Source organism: Bos taurus, chromosome 9, assembly GCF_002263795.3.
Source record: "Bos taurus isolate L1 Dominette 01449 registration number 42190680 breed Hereford chromosome 9, ARS-UCD2.0, whole genome shotgun sequence".
Taxonomy (NCBI): domain Eukaryota; kingdom Metazoa; phylum Chordata; class Mammalia; order Artiodactyla; family Bovidae; genus Bos; species Bos taurus.
Genome location: NC_037336.1, coordinates 67,641,193 through 67,666,924, shown reverse-complemented (window position 1 = coordinate 67,666,924; position 25,732 = coordinate 67,641,193). Strand labels below are relative to the sequence as shown.

Genomic DNA, 25,732 nt, shown 5'->3' with positions numbered 1-25,732 from the left:
CTGATAGCCTTTCACTTGCTAGCTGTGCTGTGTGATCACAGGTATTTTCTTCTGTGAAATGGGGCTAATAATACTTCCAACAATATAAATAAACAAGAAATGATTAACAACTTGTGGAAATCAAATGAAATAATGGATATACTATGCCTGGCAGAGTACTGGACACATACTAGTTACTTAGTAAATGCAGAGAATTCGCACAGTATCTGGGGCTTCCCTGGTGGCTCGGTGGTAAAGGACCCACCTGTCAATGCAGGAGACAAGGGCTCAATCCCTGGTATGGTAAGATCCCACATGCTGCAGGACAATTCAGCCCATGAGTCACAAGTACTGAACCTGTGCTCCAGAGCCCAGGAATCACAACTACTGAGCCCATGTGCTGCAATAACCGAAGCCTGAATGCTCTGGAGCCCGCGCTCTACAACTGCAGAAGCCACCGCAGTAAGAAACTCATGTACTGCAACTAGGGAGTAGCCCCCTTTCACTGCAGCTAGAGAAAAGCCCACAAGAAAGAATCTTCCTACAGTATCTATGCGTGCATACCTTTTCTACTTTTCAAAGAACTTCCACATATATTATCTCATTTGATTCTTATAATAATCCCATCATTAGGCAATGTAGGTATAATATCCACATTTTACAGAGGAGGAAAAAATGATGATTGGAATAAATGGCCGGTTTGGCTTCTCATTTAATAAATATTTCTAGTGACAATGAGCACACCACTCAGCAGAACAACTAATTCCATCATGAAAACTAACGAAAAGAACAAAATGTTGGAGAGTTCCAAAATCTGCACTCAAGGTAACACGTTCCACCTGTCAACTGGCAAATATTATAAGTACGGTGCGTGCGCTGTCAAGAGCAGTGTGAGATCTTTGGTGGTGAGAATGAAAATGTGTGTAACCTTTGGAAAAAGCAATTCCTGTATACGTGTTGAGAATCTTGGCTATATTCTTCACTTGGCCTCATAATTACCCATCGAAGAATCTGTTTTTAGAACATCTTTAGAAACAATGAGAAAGTCTGATGTACAGAAGTGCTGATTAGAATACAGTTTCTTGTAGTGAAAACCTCGAAATGCTCTAAATGGTAACCGCTCAGTGAGCAAGACATAGAACAAGCTGTAAAGGCAGTGTCACCGTGATAAGGAATCAGATTGTACAACCAGACCCACCAGATTAAAATTCCTATCCTTCCACTTACTGACTGTGTTTGGGTTTATTATTTAGGCTAACTGATTCTTAATTAACTCAGCTAAAAATGGGGTGATGGTGTGTGTGTGTGTGTGTGTGTGTATATATATATATATATATTTTAGACAGCTGTTAGAAAAATTACTTATAATATTGGATAGAACCTGTTTAAAAGCTGTCACTATGATCATTACTATATGGTAATTATGCCATTTATTAAATGTTGAGTATAATGCTACGTGTTTAACAAACATCTTTTAAAAAACTCTATACTCACTGTACAGATGAGTTAACTGAGGGGAACAGATTGGCTAAGTAGCTTTTCCAATTCATACAGATGTGCTGGGATTTGAACCCAGGCAGTCTGACTCTGGACCCACGGTCTAATCAAGGATATACTTACTACCTTCCATTCTATGAAGTATTTTTTTATGTCTCTCTTACACAAACATACACATACATATACATCATATTAGACACACACATTGGCAAGATGTTTAGAAACAGTTTTACCTATGTACAACTGGTTTTTAAAAACAGAATACCAAGTTGTATACATGATATGAGATCTACTATGTAAAATTCAAATAAAAGGGGCTGAAAATTGATATGATTATCTCTGGGTGGTGCTAGTATAGGTGGATTTTATTCTTGATTCCGCAGACATTTCTGTGCTAACTTTTCAACTGAAAACATGTGCCACTTTATAAACAAGAAGATTAAAGGAGACCATAAATATAAATGAAAGTAATTCAAGGAAGACGTAAGGAGAATAGGCTTTCATAGACAGGTGACCCTTCCTCTAATTCTAGCAGTAGAGTATACTAGATATCCTGAGTAACCTTCTTTCAGAAAGTGACTACAAACACAGGGGTAAAATGAGAAAGCAATGGGATGTAAACACCTACGTGTGTCAGAAACGGGGTGGGTGCAGGAACCACTGGGGTGGGAACCAGCTCTGGCTGGGTAACTGTTTCAGCTGTAACTGCTCCATCTTCCTCCTCAGGGGGTTTCTGATGGGCACAGCGACCAATGTCTGCGTTTTTGAAGGATACAGGCTGTGCGAAGTCCATAGGGCTAAGGGAACATAATAAAAATTCAATACTTTCTCTTAATTTTCATTGTCCTGCTTCCCTACCGTTACATCACATTTCCCCTTTCCCCTTTAAAAGGTCTCAGTGCAATTAAAAATTTGACTTGAAGATCTTCATTGTTTCCCCTCTCCCCCACCCCATGGTTTTGGATAATGTAGATGCAATAGCAATCCTCCTATGGGGGAAAAAAAAAAAAAAGAGTAACAAGGAGATTGACTTACACAGAGTTTATAACAAGGTTCCATATACAGCCTTCAAAGGGAGGAATATTTCTGAGTGGGGAAGGTTGAAATTCAGGTGGAGCGCCCCCAATGAAAAGCTTTTTAACTTCTATTGCCTGTTCCATGGTCAGATTTTGCATATGCTTTCTGTCTTCATCCACTTGAACAGTGAACATGCTGATAAAATATTGAAAGTAAACAAGTGTAAAACACACAGTGTCCTATACAACCAGAAAGCAAACTCTCCTGCCACCACGCACCCCTTCTTCCAGTAGCTTTTAAGAGAGCCAAATCTGATGACTAGGAACTTGTCACTTAGCAAATGATATTGTTTCTTGCCCCTCTGCCTCCCTTGTTAGCTCTCCTAGAGAGTTTCTTGAAACAAGGTAGTGGTGTAGCTACAGCATTAGCCTCTGGTGGTGTTGACTACAGTGGTCCTACATGTGAGCCGGTGGAGTGGAGGCTTCTGTATGGGGTTGTAGTGTCTAATCGTATGAGGCTCAGTCGGTTTAGCACAGCGGTTTAGCACAGCATGGGGTCACGTTTTGTTTGGCTCTTTATTTCTTGGTTTGTGCCAGCTATTATCTTCTTGCTAGGGGACAAACTGTACTCCTGAGAGCTTAGATTGTAGGAATCAACAGCAAACGCTTACAGGATGTTTTATAAAGAATGTAGCTGCTGGCTTTTGAATGGAAGAGGCAGGCTAGAACGCCAGGCTAATTGTTCTCTGCAATGATTTTCTTTAGTGGCTGTTTCATTAACGTCCCTAATTTGCCTATGAGAGATAACTTACACATTACTAATTGAGAACCTCATGCTACTTATTCACTCTGTGGATCCTGGGGAAGAGAATCAGGAGGCAAAGAATTCTGCTGATGAAAATGACCAAAGGCATTTTCTCTTTTGTTCTAGAAGCAGGTTTTAAAACTTCAGTCCCAATAGTCAGCATGGGGCTCTTAGTCTTAAGTGTTAGTCAATAGCCCGAGGATCATGAATGGGGATTACTACAAACTAATTCACATCTGGAGAGAAAATCTGAAATATTTAGTCAGCAAACTCAGTTCTAAAATGTTATGTTACTTGATTTTATAAAGAAGAAAAACCACACATAGAGTTAGAAACAATAAATCAGGGCAAAGATGCTCTGAAATGGCACTGAACAACTGGCCCACGCTGGGACAATTCAAATGTAAGAGAATAGAACAAAGACCAGATATTGTTGTGGCTTAAAATGTCAGAAACATCTTTCTAACAAATATCTTTTAAAAAACTCTATATTCACTGTACAGATGAGTTAACTGAGGGGAACAGATTGGCTAAGTAGCTTTCCCAATTCATACAGATGTGCTGGGATTTGAACCCAGGCAGTCTGACTCTGGACAGATGCTCTTATCAAGGATATACTTACTACCTTCCATTCTATGAAGCATTTTTTATGTCTCTTTATTGCTCAGGTGGTATGGAGGGAGCAGATTGGATTTAGTTTCAAAGGCAAAATAGGGGGAACAATATATTGATGTTTTGCCAGACTCTGGAAAATTGTGTTGGCAAAATTCAAGAGTTCAACCTTATTGCTAAGAATGTGGGTGGTTTTATGAGACTTTTAGAAAACCACTCACTTCTGGGTATGTGGGACTCATTGAGAAGTACCCCTCATACTCCCTTTTTTTTTTTTCCATTTGCTAAAAGTAATCTCCTATATGCCAGTGTTACTTAGACTTTGAATGAAGGGTTTAAGCCATTATTAAATACTGTCCAAGGACAGCAAATCTCTGCTTTTGATTAGAATTTTTAAAGATCCAGAGGCTCTCCTCTTTCTCACGTGGACTCTCTCTAGTCTGGTTCTGCCCCTAAAGACCACAACAATGGCCCTTTCTTACTGGATCACAGGGTGGAGATGTAGAGTGAGCATGAACTTTCAGAAGAAAGAGTCTGGACTTAAGCACTAGTATGAACTACCTGCCAATGCGGGAGACATAAGAGACACAGGTTCCGTCCCTGGGAAGATCTCCTGGAGGAGGAAATGCAACCCACTCCAGTATTCTTGCCTAGAGAATCCTCATGAACAGAGGAGCCTGGCAGGCGACAGTCCATAGAGTCACAGAGTCGGACACAACTGAAGCGACTTAGCATGCATGAAAGCTTACTAGCTGTGTGACCTTGGGTTAGTTATTTAATCTTGCTCAGTCTCATTCGATTCTTTTATAAAAGGAGGATAAGAACCCCTACTCTGAACCACGGAAACCATTAATGAAGGCATTGCACTGAGGTTGTATTCCTTAATAAGGACACTGTTAAAGGACTACAGTTGAATCCAGTTTGTATTTTACAACCTAGGAGCACCAAATCTAGGTCATTTATTTAGCACTTTGTAAAGAGAGAAGCCACTGGGCTTCCCTGGTGGCTCAGATGGTAAAGCGTCTGCCGACAATGCGGGAGACCTGGGTTCGATCCCTGGGCTAGGAAGATCCCCTGGAGAAGGAAATGGCAACCCACTCCAGTACTCTTACGTGGAAAATCCCATGGATGGAGGAGCCTGGTAGGCTACAGTCCACAGGGTCGCAAAGAGTTGGACATGACTGAGCGACTTCACTTCACTTCAAAGAGGGATATTACATGTCCTTTATGATTCTGGTGTGTTTTTTAAAAAGGATTTATTCGAAAATTCTTCACTGTGGGCCCACTATGCCCAAAAAGCATTATAAGAATCATTACAATACTATTAATATTGTGATATGTCAGCTATATTTCCTTAAAATTTCAATAGTTGAATCTTAAAGTTTTATAATATTTTATTACTTATATTCAATTTATTTGTATGAAATATTGATCTAAGATTTTTTTTTCAAATCACTATCAAATGAACTGCATACATGGTAAAAGATATTAAGAGAAGTGCCCTGAAATTTACAATTTACATGAAAAGCAAAACCTGAAATTTTTAAATTGAACATATTTTGGATGGTTAGAAAGAAATAATTGGGTTGCAGTATTCAAATCTTGGTCCCATTCTGGAAACCTCAAATTACTCCTGAAATATTTGCTCCAACTTTGTGGTCTTTAGCCTAATTCTGTCCCTGTGTGAAGAATGCTTTCATGGAGAATACCTATGTGCCTAAGCTTCTACTCCAGGCTCTTAGGGTTTACTGTTTTTATCCAGTTAGAACTACTGGCCATTTAGGTGGACTTCAGGAGGAAGATCAGAGGGCCAAGCAGTTATAAAAGGCAGAGGATCACTGGAGTACTAGGGAATTAGACACCAAAGTAAAGGAGGTGAAGTCTTTGCGGAGGGAGGAGTAGAGAAGGAAAGAAAATGAGAAAGGAAGCGTAAAGAGAGTAAATACTGAAAAGCTTGCCTCTCAATTTGATAAAAATCTACTAATTTTATGAGGCAGTATTGTTTGAGGAAAGGAAACAATTGACATCTACAGTCTAAATAGTATTGGAAGAAAGCAAGTATTTCCAAGTTAACAAGAGTCTCATCATCAACATCAAGTAATACAAACCTCTGAGGTCACAGAGGTGAGAATAAATACCTAGCAAGCACAGATGAGGTGTTAAAGTCAAGTATATCTGGGCTTAAATCCTGCCTGTTATTTACTAGCTATGTGATTTGGGGTAAATTAGTTAATATTTCCTCATCTGCGATGAAAGGATATGAATACATATCTCATATATATTTAGAATAACTAAAGGACATAATTTTTGTAGTATTTGACACAGGGCATGCCATAAAATGGATATGAAGCATTAAACTATGTTTCTAGGTGATGTTCTTCGGGTCATTAGTGATCTCCGGTTAATCAGTTAATTGAAGCACTTGCTTAAGGGATAGGTAATAATTGTTTTTTTGACCTCAGAGTGCTGAATGAGACATTATGGTGGCAGATGAGCTCTTGCTTTGCCACAGAGTGTAGTGACAACACAATATGTCTAATACATTATCCTTTAATTAATAGAGAATGGCACAACAGTTTGTTTATATGGCCAATTAACTGAATGACCAGTTTTCAGGAATGTACTATACCGAGCATAATCAAATAAAGGTTGGATGGATGGCCAACAGCTGTGAAGCTGGCATACTAAAATACCCTTCTTGAAGAGACACCTGTGAAAAGGACATCTTAGAATAACATCAAAATGCACTTGGGAATGTCAGAATCCTTTCCCTACAAAATAACATATTTTGAATGATTTTTTGGCCAACTATATTTCTCAGATCTGCATTTGCTTCTTGAAATTATTTAAAAACCTTAAAAAGTTTTTCCTACAATGAGAAGGACTAACATTTGGCAAAGGACCTGAAGTAAAGTCTAGAAGACTTGCAAAATCAGTATTCTAGAGCATTCCTTAAGGTTCAAATGAGAACATTCAGTTTGCATTTCTCTTCAGAGACCCTGACGTCAATATGTGCCTAGAAGATTAGTAAATGTTCTTAGTTTGTCCAAATATTGATCCCTCATTTGTCTTAATCATGGTTTCTAAACATTTCAGTTAGTAGATACTCCGTAATTGACTGAGCATTAATTCAGCCCAAAAGATAATGCTCTATATAACAGAAAAATGCAAAGCAAGGAAAGTTTCTTTACTTACAAGACATTGTTATTACTTATTTAAACTATTGTCCACACAAGAGGATGATTAGAAAATGGTCGACTTTAAGTAAAGAATAACATTTACTTGCTTGAACTTTTGCTATGCCTTCATACTGTTATATTCAAAAGTACTGTCTATGTTTTGAGGTTTCATCAAGCTTGATTTCCAGTTCTTTTCTATGTTTTCGGTCTAGATGGATCGTTGGCTTGGAGGTCTGAAGTCTCTGGGCTTCTGTTTTTCTCTAATTGTCTTTCTAAACTCACTGTGCTTGTGTGCTTGGTTGCTCAGTCATGTCTGACTCTTTGTGACCCATGAACTATTGCCTACCAGGCTCCTCTGTCCATGAGATTTTTCAGGCAAGAATACAGGAGTGGGTTGCCATTTTCTTCTCCAGGGGATCTTACCCTCCCAGTGATAGAATGTGCATCTCCTGTGTCTCCTGCTTTGCAGGTGGATTCTTTACCTGCTGAACCATCAGGGAATCCCCTTATCCGAGCTGTCATACACTTTGATGGAAAAAAAAAATCAAATAACAAATGACTTCCTCAATAAAGTAAGTATAAAGTACTTCAGCATTCTGAAAAAATAAGACATCGGCTCATAACACTAACAGCCAATTCCCTGACTCAGGGCTGGGAAGCAAGTGCTCTGGTGGATCAGCAGAGAGGCAGCCTCTGTGCCCTGATGGCAAGACAGCAGCCTCTGCCCTCTCTCAACTCTGGCCCCTCACAGAGCTGTGGTGCAGGGACCCTGCACACCTTGGCAGGGGCCAGGTGTGAGGCCCGCACAGAGCAGGGCTCCGTGGGTCCTGCAGCTGCTGCCCTGCTCTGTATTTGTGACAGATTTCTAAGCAGCAGCCATAACTGCCTTGGAATCCGAATGAAATGGCAGCTGCCAAAGGCTGCGGGCCCCAGCTGAGCTGCTCTGCGCCGTTTCACCACCCACATATGCCTTATTTGAGAAGAGAGTATTTGAGAGGTGCAGAGGGAGAGATTTTTCTTAGCTATGGCTTCAGAAGATGCATTTGGTTTTCCAGAGGTGAAGAGGAGAGCTGCTCAGCAGAAAAAACGTTAAGAATAAAACTCCTAAGGGTCAAGGTAAATGAAGTTCCCAAAGTATGAAATATAAAGAAGATAAAATTAAGCTACTTGACACTTCAGCAATGTGTCGTCTGTCCATACACACAAAGGTCCAGTTAAGGACTAAGGCGAGCAAAAGTTCGTGTTAGTTACGACAGTACAGTCAGTCGCCAGAACTGTTGTTACCCTCTAGTTCTCTCTACATGAACAGAATGCTCTCTCCCGTCGTGAAACAGACTTGGCTCCGGTTTGACGACAATTTTCCTCATTGTGCGCGCCCCTGTGGAGAGATGCACTTCCAGCCGGCCCTTGTTCAGGAAGATCGCATAATAGACCTGCAACAGCAAATGGTTATTGAAGACGAAAGGAGTCTCATCTACGACTTAGCTTAGTTACCTGAAAGAACGGCAGATTCATCTGCTCTGTGAGCTTACCTGAGAAGTTAAGACTCAATATTTTCTTACAGAGTATTTAAAGCAGCTGGAAATAGCTTTACAATCACTTACCATTTCTGCTTGTTAGGTGATGTGGAAAGGGAGATAGTAAGAGAGCCATCTCTGCAAAGCAGATTTGCGATGCTGAAAGGAACAGCTGTGCTCGCATTGGGCTTCTAATTCACAAAACCCATCAGGAAACAAAGGGGGTTAATAAAACCCCTCTCCCTTGCATTCACAGATGGACAGCTAGCTTCTGGAAATCAGGTCTCACTCCCGCCTCAGGGCATTTTGAGTGTTTAGATTTCAATTCCTTCTCTAGGCTGGTGGAATGGATTGTTATCACCAACACCTAACTTGTCTCCCACATTTAAAAAGAAGGCAGACAATTTTTCATCCATAAACACGACTGCTTTCTTCTTGCCACTGTTACTATAGCAACAGTGTAGTTTTTTGAGATCAGTTTGTGAACCCCAGGGAACCTGAATGCAGTCCTCATCCCCAAAGCTGACACCACTGCGTGCTCCTTTTCAAGTGGAGCACGGGGCCCCCTGCCACACACGATCACTCGGTCCTCCGAGAGTCACCACAAGGCGGTGGAGATGGTTTCAGTCAAACATCACAATGTCTCCAACAGTTTGCAAAATCAGCAGTGTTGCTGCGTGTCCCATGCAAAATGCCCAGAGGACCTGGATCAGTGTCGCCATCCATCAGAAAGGGGCAACTGCCATGTAAGCACTCAATTAAAGTTGTTTTTTAAGCTGATTGAGGTCTCAAATCCCGTTAGCAGAACATAATCACAAATGACCCTGTGAGTATCAAAACTGGTAGCTTTGAAAAATAAAGTATGTCATTTAACCAGTTTGATTCTACAACAGAAATGAATTATTTATTTAATATTGTTTCCTCTTTCAGACAGCAATAACAGTGAGATTTTAAAACAGATATTAAAAAAAATAAAACATATTCATTAAAATGTTGAAGCATTAACATGTTATTTCTAATTTGTACTATAGCACTTAATATTTTCTCATTTTAATTGTTTTAATGAAAAAGTTTTATTTTAAGAACTATCCTGACAACTGATGATTCAAGCCTATTCATGTGGTTCTGATGAGGAGAAATCTGAAACTGAGAGGTGGTATTTAGTTACTTGACTGTGATCCAGGGCACAGATATCCTTTAGTGAAAATCTATCTCAGAATGTTTGATCTGGTCCTTTTATTATAATAACTGGCTTATTATTTAAATTTATTTAATAAATTTTTTGTATTTTGGATTAAAAGGCAAAGACTTTAGGAGAACATTTATTTTTATCATACTTATTCCATACTTGTTATGCACAATATAAAATGAGATAGAACATTACTTCTTCTCCCTCTAATTTAAAAAAATGTTTTTTTTTCCTTCCCAAAGAAATTCTTTTCTTCCTTAAGGTCATAGGTTATCCTTTTACATTTTCTTCTAAACATTTTAAAGTTTTTTACTTTCATATTTAAGACTTTAATTCACTGGGAATTAATTTTCTGTTTAACATGAAATAGAAATTACTTCATTTTTTTGTCTAAATGGATAATGAATTGCCCCAGAATCATTCACTGAAAGGTTCACTTTTTTCACTGATGATGTGCAATGCTACCTACTGCCAAATGTCATTTCCATCTATACTTGGCTCTCTCTCTTATGTTCCACTGACACAGAGTTATCCATGTATTAATGCTACACAACCATGATTCAAAACTGCTAGAACAGTCTTCCAACTTATTCTATTTCATAACTTTCTTGGACTTTTGATATTAATTTTAGAATTTGTTCTGATTTACAAAAAGATAAGGTGATATTTTCATTGAAGGCAAAGCTACATATCATTTTATGGAGAATTGGAATATTTTTAACACTGAGTCTTTCCATTAACATAATGACTTTATTAAGTAGTCTGTTATACATTTTCAATAAATTTTATAATTTTTCCAGTATAGGTCTTATGTTTGTTTCATTTCTTGTTAAATTATATATTTTTTCTTGTACTATATTTATTTATTCTTTTTTTATTGCATCGGCTAAGACCAGTATGAAAGAAAAGTGTAAGTGAAGTCGCTCAGTCGTGTCTGACTCTTTGCGACCCCATAGACTGTAGCCTACCAGGCTCCTCTGTCCGTGGGATTTTCCAGGCAATAGTACTGGAGTGGATTGCCATTTCCTTCTCCAGGGGATCTTCCCAACCCAGGGCTCGAACCCAGGTCTCCCACATTGTAGACAGACGCTTTACTGTCTGAGCCACCAGGGAAGTTCAGTATAGCAATAATATTTATCTTTTCTTGGGCTTGATTTTATAGGAAATGTTTATGTTTTCCTATCATTCTCTTTTTAATTTACTAAGTCTTTTGTTATTGTTATTTTTGATCAGGAATGGGTGTTTAGTTTAGTTACAAGTGTTCTCTATGTCTATCAAGATGATTATATGATTTTCAGACTTTCTAATATCAAACCACCTTTGTGTTCTGTAGACAATGCAAGTTACTCATGGTTGCACATTTTTGGATTTTATTTGAAAGTACAGGTGAATGACATGAGGTACTGACCCTCCACACAGTCAAAAAACAGAGCATAACTTATAGTTGGCCCTCCCTTTATTCAGTTCCTCCATATCAGATATTCTGCATCCTCAGTTTCAATCAACCTTGGACCATGTAATACCGTTGTATTTACCACTGAAGAAAAAATTCACATACAAGTGGACCTGTGTGATTAAACTCATATTTTCAAGTGTCAACTGTATTTTGTTATTTTCTTTTTTTGGTGGAGGGGAGAAAAGAATATTATTACATCAGATCAGATCAGATCAGATCAGTCGCTCAGTCATGTCCGACTCTTTGCGACCCCAGAATGGCAGCACACCAGGCCTCCCTGTCCATAGCCAATTCCCGGAGCTCACTGAGACCCACATCCATTGAGTCAGTGATGCCATCCAGCCATCTCATCCTCTGTCGTCCCCTTCTCCTCCTGTCCCCAATCCCTCCCAGCATCAGAGTCTTTTCCAATGAGTCAACTCTTCACATGAGGTGGCCAAAGTACTGGAGTTTCAGCTTTAGCATCATTCCTTCCAAAGAACACCCAGGGCTGATCTCCTTCAGAATGGACTGGTTGGATCTCCTTGCAGTCCAAGGGACTCTCAAGAGTCTTCTCCAACACCACAGGTCAAAAGCATCAATTCTTCGGCGCTCAGCCTTCTTCACAGTCCAACTCTCACATCCATACATGACCAAGGAAAAACCATAGCCTTGACTAGACGAACCTTTGCTGGCAAAGTAATGTCTCTGCTTTTGAATATGCTATCTAGGTTGGTCATAACTTTCCTTCTAAGGAGTAAGTGTCTTTTAATTTCAAGGCTGCAGTTACTATCTGCAGTGATTTGGGAGCCCAGAAAAATAAAGTCTGACACTGTTTCCACTGTTTCCCCATCTATTTCCCATGAAGTGATGGGACCAGATGCCATGATCTTCGTTTTCTGAATATTGAGCTTTAACCCAACTTTTTCACTCTCCACTTTCACTTTCATCAAGAGGCTTTTGAGTTCCTCTTCACTTTCTGCCATAAGGGTGGTATCATCTGCATATCTGAAGTTATTGGTATTTCTCCCAGCAATCTTGATTCCAGCTTGTGCCTCTTCCAGTCCAGCGTTTCTCATGATGTACTCTGCATATAAGTTAAATAAACAGGGTGATAATATACAGCCTTGACGTACTCCTTTTCCTATTTGGAACCAGTCTGTTGTTCCATGTCCAGTTCTAACTGTTGCTTCCTGACCTGCATACAGATTTCTCAAGAGGCAGATCAGGTGGTCTGGTATTCCCATCTCTTTCAGAATTTTCCACAGTTTATTGTGATCCACACAGTCAAAGGCTTTGGCATAGTCAATAAAGCAGAAATAGATATTTTTCTGGAACTCTCTTGCTTTTTCCATGATCCAGCAGATGTTGGCAATTTGATCTCTGGTTCCTCTGCCTTTTCTAAAACCAGCTTGAACATCAGGAAGTTCACGGTTCACATATTGCTGAAGCCTGGCTTGGAGAATTTTGAGCATTACTTTACTAGCGTGTGAGATGACAGCAATTGTGTGGTAGTTTGAGCATTCTTTGGCATTGCCTTTCCTTGAGAAGGCAATGGCACCCCACTCCAGTACTCTCGCCTGGAGAATCCCATGGATGGAGGAGCCTGGTGGGCTGCAGTTCATGGGGTCTCTAAGAGTCGGACACGACTGAGCGACTTCACTTCACTTTTCTTTGGGATTGGAATGAAAACTGACCTTTTCCAGTCCTGTGGCCACTGCTGAGTTTTCCAAATTTGCTGGCATATTGAGTGCAGTACTTTCACAGCATCATCTTTCAGGATTTGGAATAGCTCAACTGGAATTCTATCACTTCCACTAGCTTTGTTCGTAGTGATGCTTTCTAAGGCCCACTTGACTTCACATTCCAGGATGTCTGGCTCTAGGTCAGTGATCACACCATCGTGATTATCTGCGTCGTGAAGATCTTTTTTTGTACAGTTCTTCTGTGTATTCTTGCCATCTGTTCTTAATATCTTCTGCTTCTGTTAGGTCTATACCATTTCTGTCCTTTATAGAGCCCATCTTTGCATGAAATGTTCCTTTGGTATCTCTGATTTTCTTGAAGAGATCTCTAGTCTTTCCCATTCTGTTGTTTTCCTCTATTTCTTTGCATTGATTGCTAAAGAAGGCTTTCTTATTATTACCTACTATTATTAAATAGTGGTTTAAATTATTAAACTTTAAATGATAAAAGTGATTTTAATAATCCTATAATCACAAACAATACAGCCTGATTTACAGGGATGCATGCATATTTATAAAGGATATGTTTACAAAGTACTCTAAGCTTTGGCCATGGCAGATTAGGTAATTCCTAAGAATCCTTTCACTGAGAAAAACTAGATTAAAAGGAAAAAAAATGTGTTATCTTTAAAAGTATGGTTGAAAGTATTGGAGGAATATCCATGCAGTAAAGACTTATGGTGCCTAGATGTGGACAACTAAGAGCTAGCTTTTAACAGAATTGAATGGGTGCTGCTGCTGCTACTGCTGCTAAGTCACTTCAGTCGTGTCCAACTCTGTGTGACCCCATAGACGGCAGTCCACCAGGCTCCTCCGTCCCTGGGATTCTCCAGGCAAGAACACTGGAGTGGGTTGCCACTTCCTCCTCCAATGCATGAAAGTGAAAAGTGAAAGTGAAGTTGCTCAGTCGTGCCCGACCCTCAGTGACCCCATGAACTGCAGCCTACCAGGGTCCTCTGTCCATGGGATTTTCCAGGCAAGAGTACTGGAGCGTGGTGCCATTGCCTTCTCCGAATTGAATGGCTAGATGGTAGGAAAACAGAAGTTCACAAAGCAGACTCTGTGTAGGCTTTATTTTGATGTCACTATCGTGACACTGCATTGGTTGTGTTTTCTTTGTCTTCTATCCAGTCCATTCTTTGCTTTCTTGGTGTCCAGAGAAGGCGGAGCAGTTAGGCGCCAACAGACTGCATCATGTTAGCTGGTGAAACCGATCCAAAGGGAATTTAAATTTAAGGGTCCCCCATCTGGATATCTACAGAGTTGGCAGGAAACTGGACTTAGAAGAGAATATTAATACAATTTGAATATATTTTACGCGTTCTCTCTTTATATGTTCAAACTCATATGATACATGGATGTAAATACAAGTGCACCCACACCTAGAATTGACCAACAGAAAAATCCTTGGGGAGATAATTGTCCTAAAAAGATGATAATAGAAATAAATGATACAAATTTTAAAAATACAAAGACAATTTATAAATCCTAAATGCCTCTCCTGAGTCTCTTTGTAAAATAATTGTTTTACATAAATATTAGGGAAAATGCATTATTAATTAGGTGTTGTACTTTCAATTATTATTTTATTTTTGTTGTATTAATTAGGTGTTGTAATTACCTGTCCAGTTTGCCGTCGTTTTCTCCTAGGCGGAATGGGTGTCCCTCCACTTCCCAAGAGAATGATCCCAGACTCATTCTTGGTGCTGAAGGACAGATTGATTTCTGTTCCAACATCAATAGGCACAGGAGACAGCTCTACAAAACCAGGCTTGGGGAAGCTAACTGTGTAAACGTTCTTCAGGTAAAAGGAAAGAAGGGAAGAAAGCATTAGAAATGAATGAACCCTTAGTTTCTCCATCTCACTCACCCTTCTCAATGCATTCAAAGTTACTATGAAATATATTGTCATGCATGACAACTCAGAATGCATGAAAACTCAGTTATGCTTAAGAGCAACTGAAGAAATATTATCCCAAACTGTAATATTTAAGTTAAAATAAAACTTTGGGGTTCTTCTTTTATTCTAGAACTTTTGATTTGAAATATAAAAGACCATTACTGATTATCACTAATAGGTAACATTTTCTTCTGATTTAAATCTATCTTGCTAAATCTTCCTTGAAAACACTCTCATTGATCCCTTGAATCCTTTTACCAACTAATTGCTTATGTTTTATAGCTAAGTCTGACCATGGTCTCTGTCTGCATTCTTTCTCAGTGATGAGTTGAGGGTAAAGATGTTCATTGTTACTAAATGTATAAAGACACTCTGGAGGAATGTTTAAAAAATCAGATACAATTTAAATTTTAAAAATAAATCAAATATTTCCTAGTTTAATTTTCTTAAAATGAAAACAGTATCAGTCTTTGCTGATAAAATTGAAACAGTAACATTGTAGACAGTAACAAAGTACAAAAAGTAAGAGTGTAAAAATCAATCCCATCCCAAAGCTGCATAGAAGCATAGAACTTTCTATCCATATAATCCATTCATTCATGGATTCCTGCAGCCATGCAGTCATTCACTTGTTTTATCTTTTACAATCTTGCTGCTTTCCTCTCTCCTCCTCTCTGTATTCATACTGAATCATGACAGGTACGTTCATTTCTAACTTCTTTTTCTCACTTAATATGTGGGGGTATCTCTGTCAGTAAATTTAGATTTCAATCTCACTTTTAGTAGCAGGTCATTCCATTGTAGGAATGTGCAAGGATTTATTTAAGCAACCCCCTGTAGTTGGGCATTTATAGTGCTTAAAATGTTCATTTGAAAAGTCCTGGATTTTGCTGGAGTGAAAACAAGGAATCTTTTAATGCAGGATATTTTCCCCTGCAGTGTTCCAGGCCAAGTTAAGTGACATAAATGTTGTAAAATGTATAATCTGTTTTTGATTCCAATTTTCAAATCATAGAGTCTTGGATAGTTCAAATAAAACTACTGTGCAGACTTTTTAATATTTATCAAATATTTCAATTTCTGCTTCATATTTTAGTTGCAAATAATTCCTGGTTACTGAAAAGTACCTTTACAGAATCATCATTTCCTCGTATACAGGCTATTCATTTTCTGGACAGTTTTCCATTCTCATGTATATATCTTTTGCATGTGGATGAGAGTCAGGCTTTGGAAGATTAAAACTCTGAGCAAAAAGAGGTCAATATGGATTCTTAGATATTAAATTCTGTATATACTTTCCTTTTTCCTATTCCCAAGCTTCTCAGGGTGGGTGTCTATGGCTACTTGCGAGTCAGAGACTGTAACTAGACACAGTGAAGACCCCATAAGTCCTGTTCCAGTCTTTAAACCTCATAGCTCGGTGGTGATTTTCTCTCTTTTCCCAAATCCCTTCGTCTCCCATCACAATGCTTTAAAATAATTTTAACTGGAGGAAGCAGCTAAAATGAATAGTTTGGTAATACCAGGATAATTAAAAATTTGTAAGTAGGATATATTTATAGACTTCCCTGGTGGCTCAGATGGTAAAGCGTCTGCCTACAATGTGGGAGACCTGGGTTGGATCCCTGGGTTGGGAAGATCCTCTGGAGAAGGAAATGGCAACCCACTCCAGTACTCTTGCCTGGAAAATCACATGGATGGAAGAGCCTGATAGGCTACAGTCCGTGGGGTTGCAAAGAGTCGGACACGGCTAAGCGACTTCACCTTACCTTACCTATGATATATTTACCATTTTATTTTTATTTATGTTTAAAAAATTATTTATTTATTTATTTTTGGCTGCTCTGGCTCTTTGTTGCTGCGTGCACGCTTTCTCTAGTTGCAGTGAGCTGAGGCTACTCTCGAGTTGCTGTGTGTGGGCTTCTCATTGTAGTGGCTTCTCTTATTGTGGGGCATGTGCTCTAGGGCACAGGTTCAGTAGTTGTGGCCCATGGGCTTATGCTCTGAAGCATGTGGGACCTTCCTGGACCAGGGATGGAACCTGTGTCCCCTGCATTGGCAGGCAGATTCTCAACCACTGGACCACCATGGAAGTCTGGCATTTTCTTGTTAAAAACAAACTCATTACTTTTAGAATTCCAGATGGTGACTGCAGTGATGAAATTAAAAGATGCTTGCTCCTTGGAAGAAAAGCTATGACTAACCTACACAGCACATTAAGAAGCAGAGACATTACTTTGCCAACAAAGGTTCATCTAGTCAAAGCTATGGTTTTTCCAGTAGTCATGTAGGGATGTGAGAGTTGGACTATAAAGAAAGCTGAGCACAGAAGAATTGATGCTTTTGAACTGTGGTGTTGGGGAAGACTCTTGAGAGTCCCTTGGACTGAAGGGAGATCTAACCAGTCCACCCTAAAGGAAATCAGTCCTGAATATTCATTGTAAGGACTGATGCTGAAGCTGAAACTCCAACACTTTGGCCATCTGATGTGAAGAACTGACTCATTTCAAAAGACCCTGGTGCTGGGAAAGATTGAAGAAAGGAGGAGAAGGGGACGACAGATGATGAGATGGTTGGATGGCATCACTAACTCGATGGACATGAGTTTGAGCAAGCTCCGGGAGTTGGTGATGGACAGGAAAGCCAGGTATGCTGCAGTCCATGGGGTTGCAAGGAGTCAGACATGACTGAGCGACTGAACTGAATTGAAAAATGTACTAATATTCAATGATTATTATCAGATTTTACTGGGTTGATCAGTAAGTTTGCTCAGGTTTTTTGTAACATTTTATGGAAAAACCTAAACAACATTTCTGGCCAATCAATATAAGAGAGAAGAGCTGTGACTTGCGTTTCTCTCTCTTATGGGTTAGTGCCTATTGAAGAGTCTGTGCAGAATAGTCAAGTGGAATCAGGGGCTGCTAGGCTGCTGCAGCAATAAAGAAAAGATACTGAAGATACTTGATAACAGGGGACTTTGCAGTCCCATCAAAGCCAAGTCTTTGCAGATGGTTCCCACTATGTGCAATTTTCAAAGAAAAGGAGGCTTGACTTCTAAGCTGTGGACAAGATGCTAAATACTAACGATCATGGTAGAAACTATTACTTGTTATTTGAGTAAGCTCCTAACACATTCCAGAAAAAAATTAAGGTTGATAATAAAGCTATATAAAAGACAGGAAGGTAAACTAAATCTAATACAGATGACATGATAATGAGGAAAAGAAAAAAGTAGTGTTGGAAAGAAGAAAGAACCAGAAAAGAGATTAATATTAAACAGTACATACTATGAAGTGGTGTACACGTGGAAAGATAGTTTGGAATCTTTTATAATACTGTTTTCCTAAGTTTAGTTGATCATGATAATTTTTAGAAGTACTTCAATCTTGCTTTATCATTCATGCAGAGCTAAGGCTAGGGTTGGGGCTTCCTGGTGGCTTGGTGGTAAAGAATCTGCCTGCCAGCACTGTTTACAATAGCCAGGACATGGAAGGAACCTAGATGTCCATTGGCAGATGAATGGATAAGAAAGCTGTGGTACATATACACAATGGAATATTACTCAGTTATTAAAAAGAATGCATTTGAATCAGTTCTAGTAAGGTAGATGAAACTGGACCCTATTATACAGAGTGAAGTAAATCAGAAAGAAAAACACTAATACACTATGCTGCTGCTGCTAAGTTGCTTCAGTCGTGTCCGACTCTGTGTGACCCCAGAGATGGCAGCCCACTAGGCTCCTCCATCCCTGGGATTCTCCAGGCAAGAACACTGGAGTGGGTTGCCATTTCCTTCTCCAGTGCATCAAAGTGAGGAGTGAAAGTGAAGTCGCTCAGTCGTGTTCGACTCTTCGCAACTCCATGGACTGCAGCGTCCCAGGCTCCTCCATCCATGGGATTTTCCAGGCAAGAGTACTGGAGTGGGATGCCATTGCCTTCTCCACCAACACAGTATATTAATGCATATATATGGAATTCAGAAAGATGGAAATGATGACCCTATATGCGAGATAGCAAAAGAGACAGAGATGTAAAGAACAGACTTTTGGACTCTGTGGGAGAAGGCGAGGGTGGGATGATTTGAGAGACTAGCATTGAAACATGTATATTATCATATGTTAAATAGACCACCAGTCCAGGTTCGATGCTTGAGACAGGGTGCTCAGGGCTAGTGCACTGGGATGACCCTTAGGGATGGCATGGGGAGGGAGGTGGGAGGGGGGTTCAGGATGGGGAACACATGTACACCCATGCCTGATTCATGTCAATGTATGGCAAAAAACCACCACAATATTGTAAAGTAATTAGCTTCCAATTTAAAAAAAAAAAAAAAAGAATCTGCTTGTCAATGCAGGAGATATGGGTTCAATTCTTGGGTCAGGAAGATCCCCTGGAGTAATGGCAGCCCACTCCAGTATTCTTGCCTGGGAAATTCCAAGGACAGAGGACCCTGTTGGGCTACAGTTCAAGGGGTCGCAAAAGAGTTGGACACGACTTAGCGACTAAAGAACAACAAGACTAGGGTCAGTAGGAATTCAAAACAGATTAACAAGGACTGGTCCCCGTAATAGACCCAAACTAAGTAAGTGAAATCTGGTATGAAGGTATTTAGGAAGCCATTAGGAAGAGACCAACCTCCAGTGAGCATCCTTTGGTAACACCAACATAATCAGGGCTGCTAAGTATATTGTACGGAGTTCTTGAAATTTCGATATCTTTGAGGCAACCAGAATATTTCTTCACATTTACTTCTGGCCTGTTGAAAAGTTAAATGGAAAATAAAAGCAATATCATTAGGACAATGGCAATATAGAGTCTGTGACTACTGGATGCAAGCCATATGGAGCAAACTGATGCACAGGCAGGCGTATGTCTCTCAAACTGTGTGCTGGTGCGCACATGGACCCAGAAAACTATGCTTCCATTAGCTACTGGTTGGATAAGGGATATTAGCACCAACTTGCATAAGCAGTTTTTATGTAGCTCTTTGTTCTCTCCTTTTAAAAGATAATCTCAACTATTGCATGTAAATACAAGGTATAGAAATTAACTGACTTCTTTTGAAGCGCTTCATATGCATAATGAAATGTGTTTGTTTTTTTCCACCCAAGAGCAGACACTTGTACAGGACAGCATAATCATACTATATAATGAAAAACATTAAACAAAATCTTGCTCAAAATTTAAAAATCTGGAAACATTTATTTTGAAAAGATAATATTTCTGCCATTGAGACTTTTGTTTTGAGGGTTTAGCTGAGAATAAGATAATGTCATATTTCTCTAAAAATTTTAGGTCAAATAAAACCTGAGAAACATTCTTTTGGATTACAGTTTCAAAAAAGATACTTTAAGTTTACAAATTGACCCTAAAGTACTTATTCTGTATTGGAGCAGTAACAAAATAAAGCAACCAAAGGACAAAACATACATTTAATTTTTCCAATAAAGTTGAAAATGGCTTCAACACCCAAAAGACACTTGAATATTTACTTTTTGCTTACTACTTCTTAAAAAAGGATAAACATGCTAGCATGCAATAAGTGCTTGATAAACACAAGTTAACAGGATGTTAACAGTGACACTTTTTTTATCTATAACAGCACTGTCCAGTATAACTTTCTGTGATGATAGAAATATTCTTTCCTGCACTGTCCAAATCAATGAGTAGCCATGAATGTCTGCTGACACTTGCAAAGTAGCTCATGCCAATGAGAACCTGGATTTTTATTGCTATTTAATTTTCTTTCTTTTTCTTTTTTTGGCGACACTGCATTGCATATAAGGATCTTAGTTCCCCAACTAGGGATCAAACTCATGCTCCCTGAAGTGGGAATGCATAATCTTAAACACTGGACAGCCAGGGAAATACCATTAAAAAAATTTTTTTTTTCTTTAACTTAAAGCTAAATAGTCACCGTGGCTAGTGGCTACCATATTGAATGGTGCAGGTCAACAGAAATAGAAAAAGTAATACTTTTTTTTAATATTAATAAGCAACTCTAGGGGCTTCCCCGGTGGCTCAGTGGTAAAGAAACCACCTGCAATGCAGAAGCTGCAGGAGACTCAGGTTTGATCCCTGGGTGGGGAAGATCCCCTGGAGGAAGGCATGGCAACCCACTCCAGTATTCTTGCCTGGAGAATCCCATGGACAAGGAGCCTGGTGGACTACAGTCCATAGGGTCACAAAGAATTGGACATGACTGAAGTGACTTAGCATGCATGCAAGCAAACAACTCTAAAAAGTGTCCAATCAATACCAAGATATTATACTTAGTAGGATAATGATGAACTCTCCTCATTGTCCCATGGTGGCAGGATTCCTTTTTTTGCCTTAATAAAAAACATATGACATGGGGACAAACCGGGAGGCCAGCAAATCAGACCCCTGGCAGTGTGTATCCGGTGATTTATCTCATGCTGGGTATTTGTTCTGTTTCTTTCTCTCTGGGACTGTTTTATTTTCTTTGATCATTTCCCACTTGTTCCCAAGGTCTCCCCCTTCTGTTCGGTCAGCTGGTTATTACAAAAACATGCCAGCTGGACAGTGAGAATCTTGCTTATATACTTCCTGTATAAAGTGAAGGAAGCCAGTGAACTTCATTCTCAGCATTCATTTGTTTCCTTGTTTGTTGAGAGGAGGTCTGATTTATCACGAGTTTCTCAGAGGTCTTATCAATAAAATAAATCACTCCTACAAGTTACACACTTCATTGTTTCAGGGAAATACAAAGAACCATTTCAAAACACAATGATTCAGCAAGCTCAACATTATGAAAATCACAGGGGATAAGTAATCACATATGGTGATCAGACTCCTAATGGTAACCATAGGCCTCTGTTTCCTCTGTTTGCCTCAGAGGCAAAATTACAAAGCTACACAGTGTCGTTCCAGAGCCTTATTAGCATATACTTTCATTGAAAGCCAGCCTTTGCCTTTTAGCCATCTCAGCAAACAGCACTTGACTGGTCCGTGATGAAACAACTTATTTTTCCCCACACTTTCAGTTCTATATAGTCTAGTTTCTGGTATTAAAAATCTAGCCTTTGCTTTAAAAATTTCTTTGATCAGCTGAGCTTCATTATGTCCTTTTGGGATATCTGGCACTGTTAGGTTTTCAAATACCAAAACACTCAGCTGGAACTCTAGCCAGATGGCACCAGCCTTGCACACATCTCTGGGGTTTGATCAGCCACGTACAAGGGCCTGATGCTTAAAACTTCCAGGCTAATACTGCCCGCCTGCAAATCGGAATTGAAATGCTCCTGAGAAGCTAGGATGACTGCAAACTTTCTCATCGTTAATGCAAACACTTGTTTTACATACAGTATTTCTAGAGGCTCCTTTTATCTGACTCTATACCTAAATTCTAAATAAACAAGGCAATAAAGAAGCAGCTTTGCCAAGAGGTGCAAGGGCCATGTAAACATGTGCATCTTTGCAGGCTTGCAAAAAGCAATCAGGCAGAGTAAGTATTTGGGAGCACAGTTGCTTGTTCAGCAGATAGTATAGTACCTGGGAGACCAGAGTCTGAGGTTCAACCCAGAAGATCACTTTGGTCCCCAGAACTAGATTTGTGCCCATAAACCTGACCAGCTGCCCTTGGCCTGTGCTGCTGCAAGTGTGCACTAGAGGGCACTGTGCGTGGGCGAAACAAGTCAAACTGCAGCTCTGTGATGGTGGGTAAGCAGCATCATTTTTGTAAGCAAAGGGCAGCATGAGAATCATCTCAGAATGCATTACTTGCTGGTGAAATGTACTATGAATAAAGCTGGATAGGTGTCACTCTGCTTCTGCATCACCGCTTTATCTAAGAAGCCACATTGACCCAACCCATGCACTCGAAGAAGGCATGCATAAATTTAAATTTTACCTTGCTTTCATACTAGGTCAAAGGGAAGAGAAAAAAATGATTTACTTACAATTGCATTTTCATTTAGTAAAACCATAAACTATAATCATAAATCTTTTAAAACAGCATTTCACAGAGATCTACAAAGGAAAGTAAAATACCACAAGAAAGGGAACCAGGCATATACCCTTGACTGTAATGAAAACAGAACCCAATGGTGACCGTCTCCCACACTATGCTCCTAGAAAATTTTTATTTTGGAATTGAATTTAAAGCACTCATGTTTATCATTTTTATTAATGGAAAATGAACAAATGTTCCTGTGCAGTAATATTCATGAGTAGCTTATAAAGAGAGCTTATTGCCTTTTTGAACTTAGCTTGAACTTAATATATATAAAATAATTCATGTCCATCACATCTTTCGCACTTTATCATAAGAAGATCTTGCCTGTGGGCAATTACAGCTACGAATGCATGGCTCCTTGAATAGTCACAAATATATGTCTCACAAATAAATGTCTAAAGATTGTTTTGAAATAATGTGTCATACCACAGAAATATTATAATTATGAAATGCTATACTGTGGAAGTAAAAAAAAAAACATTGTGGTAATAAAGACTCACTAGGTATGTAGTCTGCAAACTATTTAATAATACATAAACCCATCTCAGTTAAATTAACATATACACTTTTGTGGATAATTCCTAAAAATCACTTTATGGTAATTAAAACTACATTACCACCAGAATAGATGATGCCATCTTTGGGTAGCCTGATTTTGGCTACATTTAATTCACTCATAGAGAATTTAGTTAGTAATCTGGCAAAGTAAATCTTAGACTTGAACAATTTGCTAGATCCCCAGTATTTAAATAGTATCTGGAACATAGTAGTTGCTTATCAAACACCTGTTGAATGAATAAACAGATTTTGGAGTAATAACTATGCCACTCTTCAAATACATTGAATCTGCAATAATTTTTCTGACCAGACATTTAAAATCTAAATTCCTAACACAAATACAATATCATGTGGATGAACGCAGAGCCAGTTTATCTGCATTAAGCTTATCAAATTATACACTTGATAAACTGAACTGGTGTCTGGTTTATGAATTTAGATACAGAAAGAAACACAAACCTCAGTTTGCATGCTCAATATCATGAATGAGACTGAAGTTCTACTGCTTGTTTGAGAAATATGAAAAGAACTGACCATCGTACTTTTCAGTTATTCTGAGACCATTCCAATTGTAATGTGTCTTTTTAGTGTAGAAACACCTAGGCAGGACGTTTGTACTAGCAAACTAAACAAAATAAAATGTAAAAATCTGGTGGTCTATATTTATAGTAAATTCTTATGGTTTGGCCAAATCAATTCATCCCATCCAAATTAGATTCAATTAACTTTTATTGAGCACCAAGTATTCTACAACTTTTATTTCTTATAGGCTGTTTTGTAACAAGCAGGAGATTAATGAAATATCACATGAAATATTTTCTGACACTTTTTAATTACTTCTATTTATTTTGGAATTAATTAAACTATTAAACTAAATACATCTCCCTATCCTGCTATCTAAAAAATATATGTGAAGTTTTGAAAAATATTGACATGGGCAAGAACAACTAATACTGCTTCAGCATCAAGTACATGGGAAAGTTCCATTACACTATTATCATGCTCGTGCTTAGCCATGAAATAGGTTACACTCACAGTATCCTGGAACACTGACTAATTTTCAGAACACTCAGCAAAGTCAGTGCACCATTATCTCTGGTGAATGTACAGCAGAAAGGCAATTACATTCAACTCCAGTTTCCACCTTTAATAACTTTTATAATTCTTTTTATCTCGTGACTGACTCTAAAGGTAACAGTGATTCCCATCTACCTCTTCAATAAAGATATCAAATTAATCTATGTTTTTTAAATCCTGGTATTAACATGTAGCACAATTTTTTAGATTAGGCATTTTCTGCAACTAAAGGTTATATGATACTCCTGTTATAATTAAACTTCAGAACTCTATTGAGCATAGTGACCATTTAATTAAAACGTAATCCTTAGCCCTAAATATACATCAAATTACCTCAAGTTCCTCAGCGTTGGCAGACCACCAAAATATATTTTGTCATCTGCTTTCAAGTCAAGACCGAAGTTGTTCCCAGGAGATGAAGTTGCTATGTTCTCCTCCTGGTTAGTATCAATATCTACAATTGATATGTTGGCTGCAAAGGAAGGAGAAAGTTTCACATTTTATTTGAGCAATACCAACCACATCTATATTAGTTCTGTTTCTTCAAGATACTTTTACTTTAATTCTCAAATTAACACTATAACTATATACAGCTATTTAATAATTGCAGAAACTACAACATCAATAAAATACATTGTTATATGATCCACAAAGAAAGCATGAAAATAGTAGCCTGAACACAAACCAGTCAAGATAAAATAAAAATGTTTAGATGGACAACAGAGAACTCATTGACACAGTTTTCCATAATACAAGTAGTTAGAAAATAAAATTAATATGTAATTAATGATAAGCAAATTGCCAACATCCGTTGGATCATTGAAAAAGCAAGAGAGTTCCAGAAAAACATCTGTTTTTGCTTTATTGACTATGTCAAAGCCTTTGACTGTGTGGATCACAATAAACTGTGGAAAATTCTGAAAGAGATAGGAATACCTGACCACCTGACCTGTCTCTTGAGAAACCTATATGCAGGTCAGGAAGGAATAGTTCGAACTGGACATGGAACTGGTTCCAAATAGGAAGAGGAGTATGTCAAGGCTGTGTATTGTCACCCTGCTTATTTAACTTCTATGCAGAGTACATCATGAGAAATGCTGGGCTGGAAGAAGCACAAGCTGGAATCAAGATTGCCGGGAGAAATATCAATAACCTCAGATATGCAGATGACACCACCCTTATGGCAGAAAGTGAAGAGGAACTCAAAAGCCTCTTGATGAAAGTGAAAGTGGAGAGTGAAAAAGTT

At 38.7% G+C, this 25,732-nt stretch overlaps 1 protein-coding gene across 1 annotated transcript in view; it reads right to left on the bottom strand.

Annotated features, from left to right (window-relative positions):
• LAMA2 (laminin subunit alpha 2) overlaps positions 1-25,732 on the bottom strand; it is a 699,730-nt gene that overhangs the window by 22,173 nt on the left and 651,825 nt on the right. The window contains exons 52-58 of the mRNA XM_002690220.6: positions 24,820-24,958; positions 22,747-22,758; positions 19,509-19,629; positions 14,596-14,772; positions 8,373-8,521; positions 2,512-2,688; positions 2,105-2,273 (exon numbers count right to left, since the gene is read on the bottom strand). Coding sequence (XP_002690266.2) covers positions 2,105-2,273; positions 2,512-2,688; positions 8,373-8,521; positions 14,596-14,772; positions 19,509-19,629; positions 22,747-22,758; positions 24,820-24,958 — 944 coding nt within the window. The remainder of the gene's footprint in view (positions 1-2,104; positions 2,274-2,511; positions 2,689-8,372; positions 8,522-14,595; positions 14,773-19,508; positions 19,630-22,746; positions 22,759-24,819; positions 24,959-25,732) is intronic.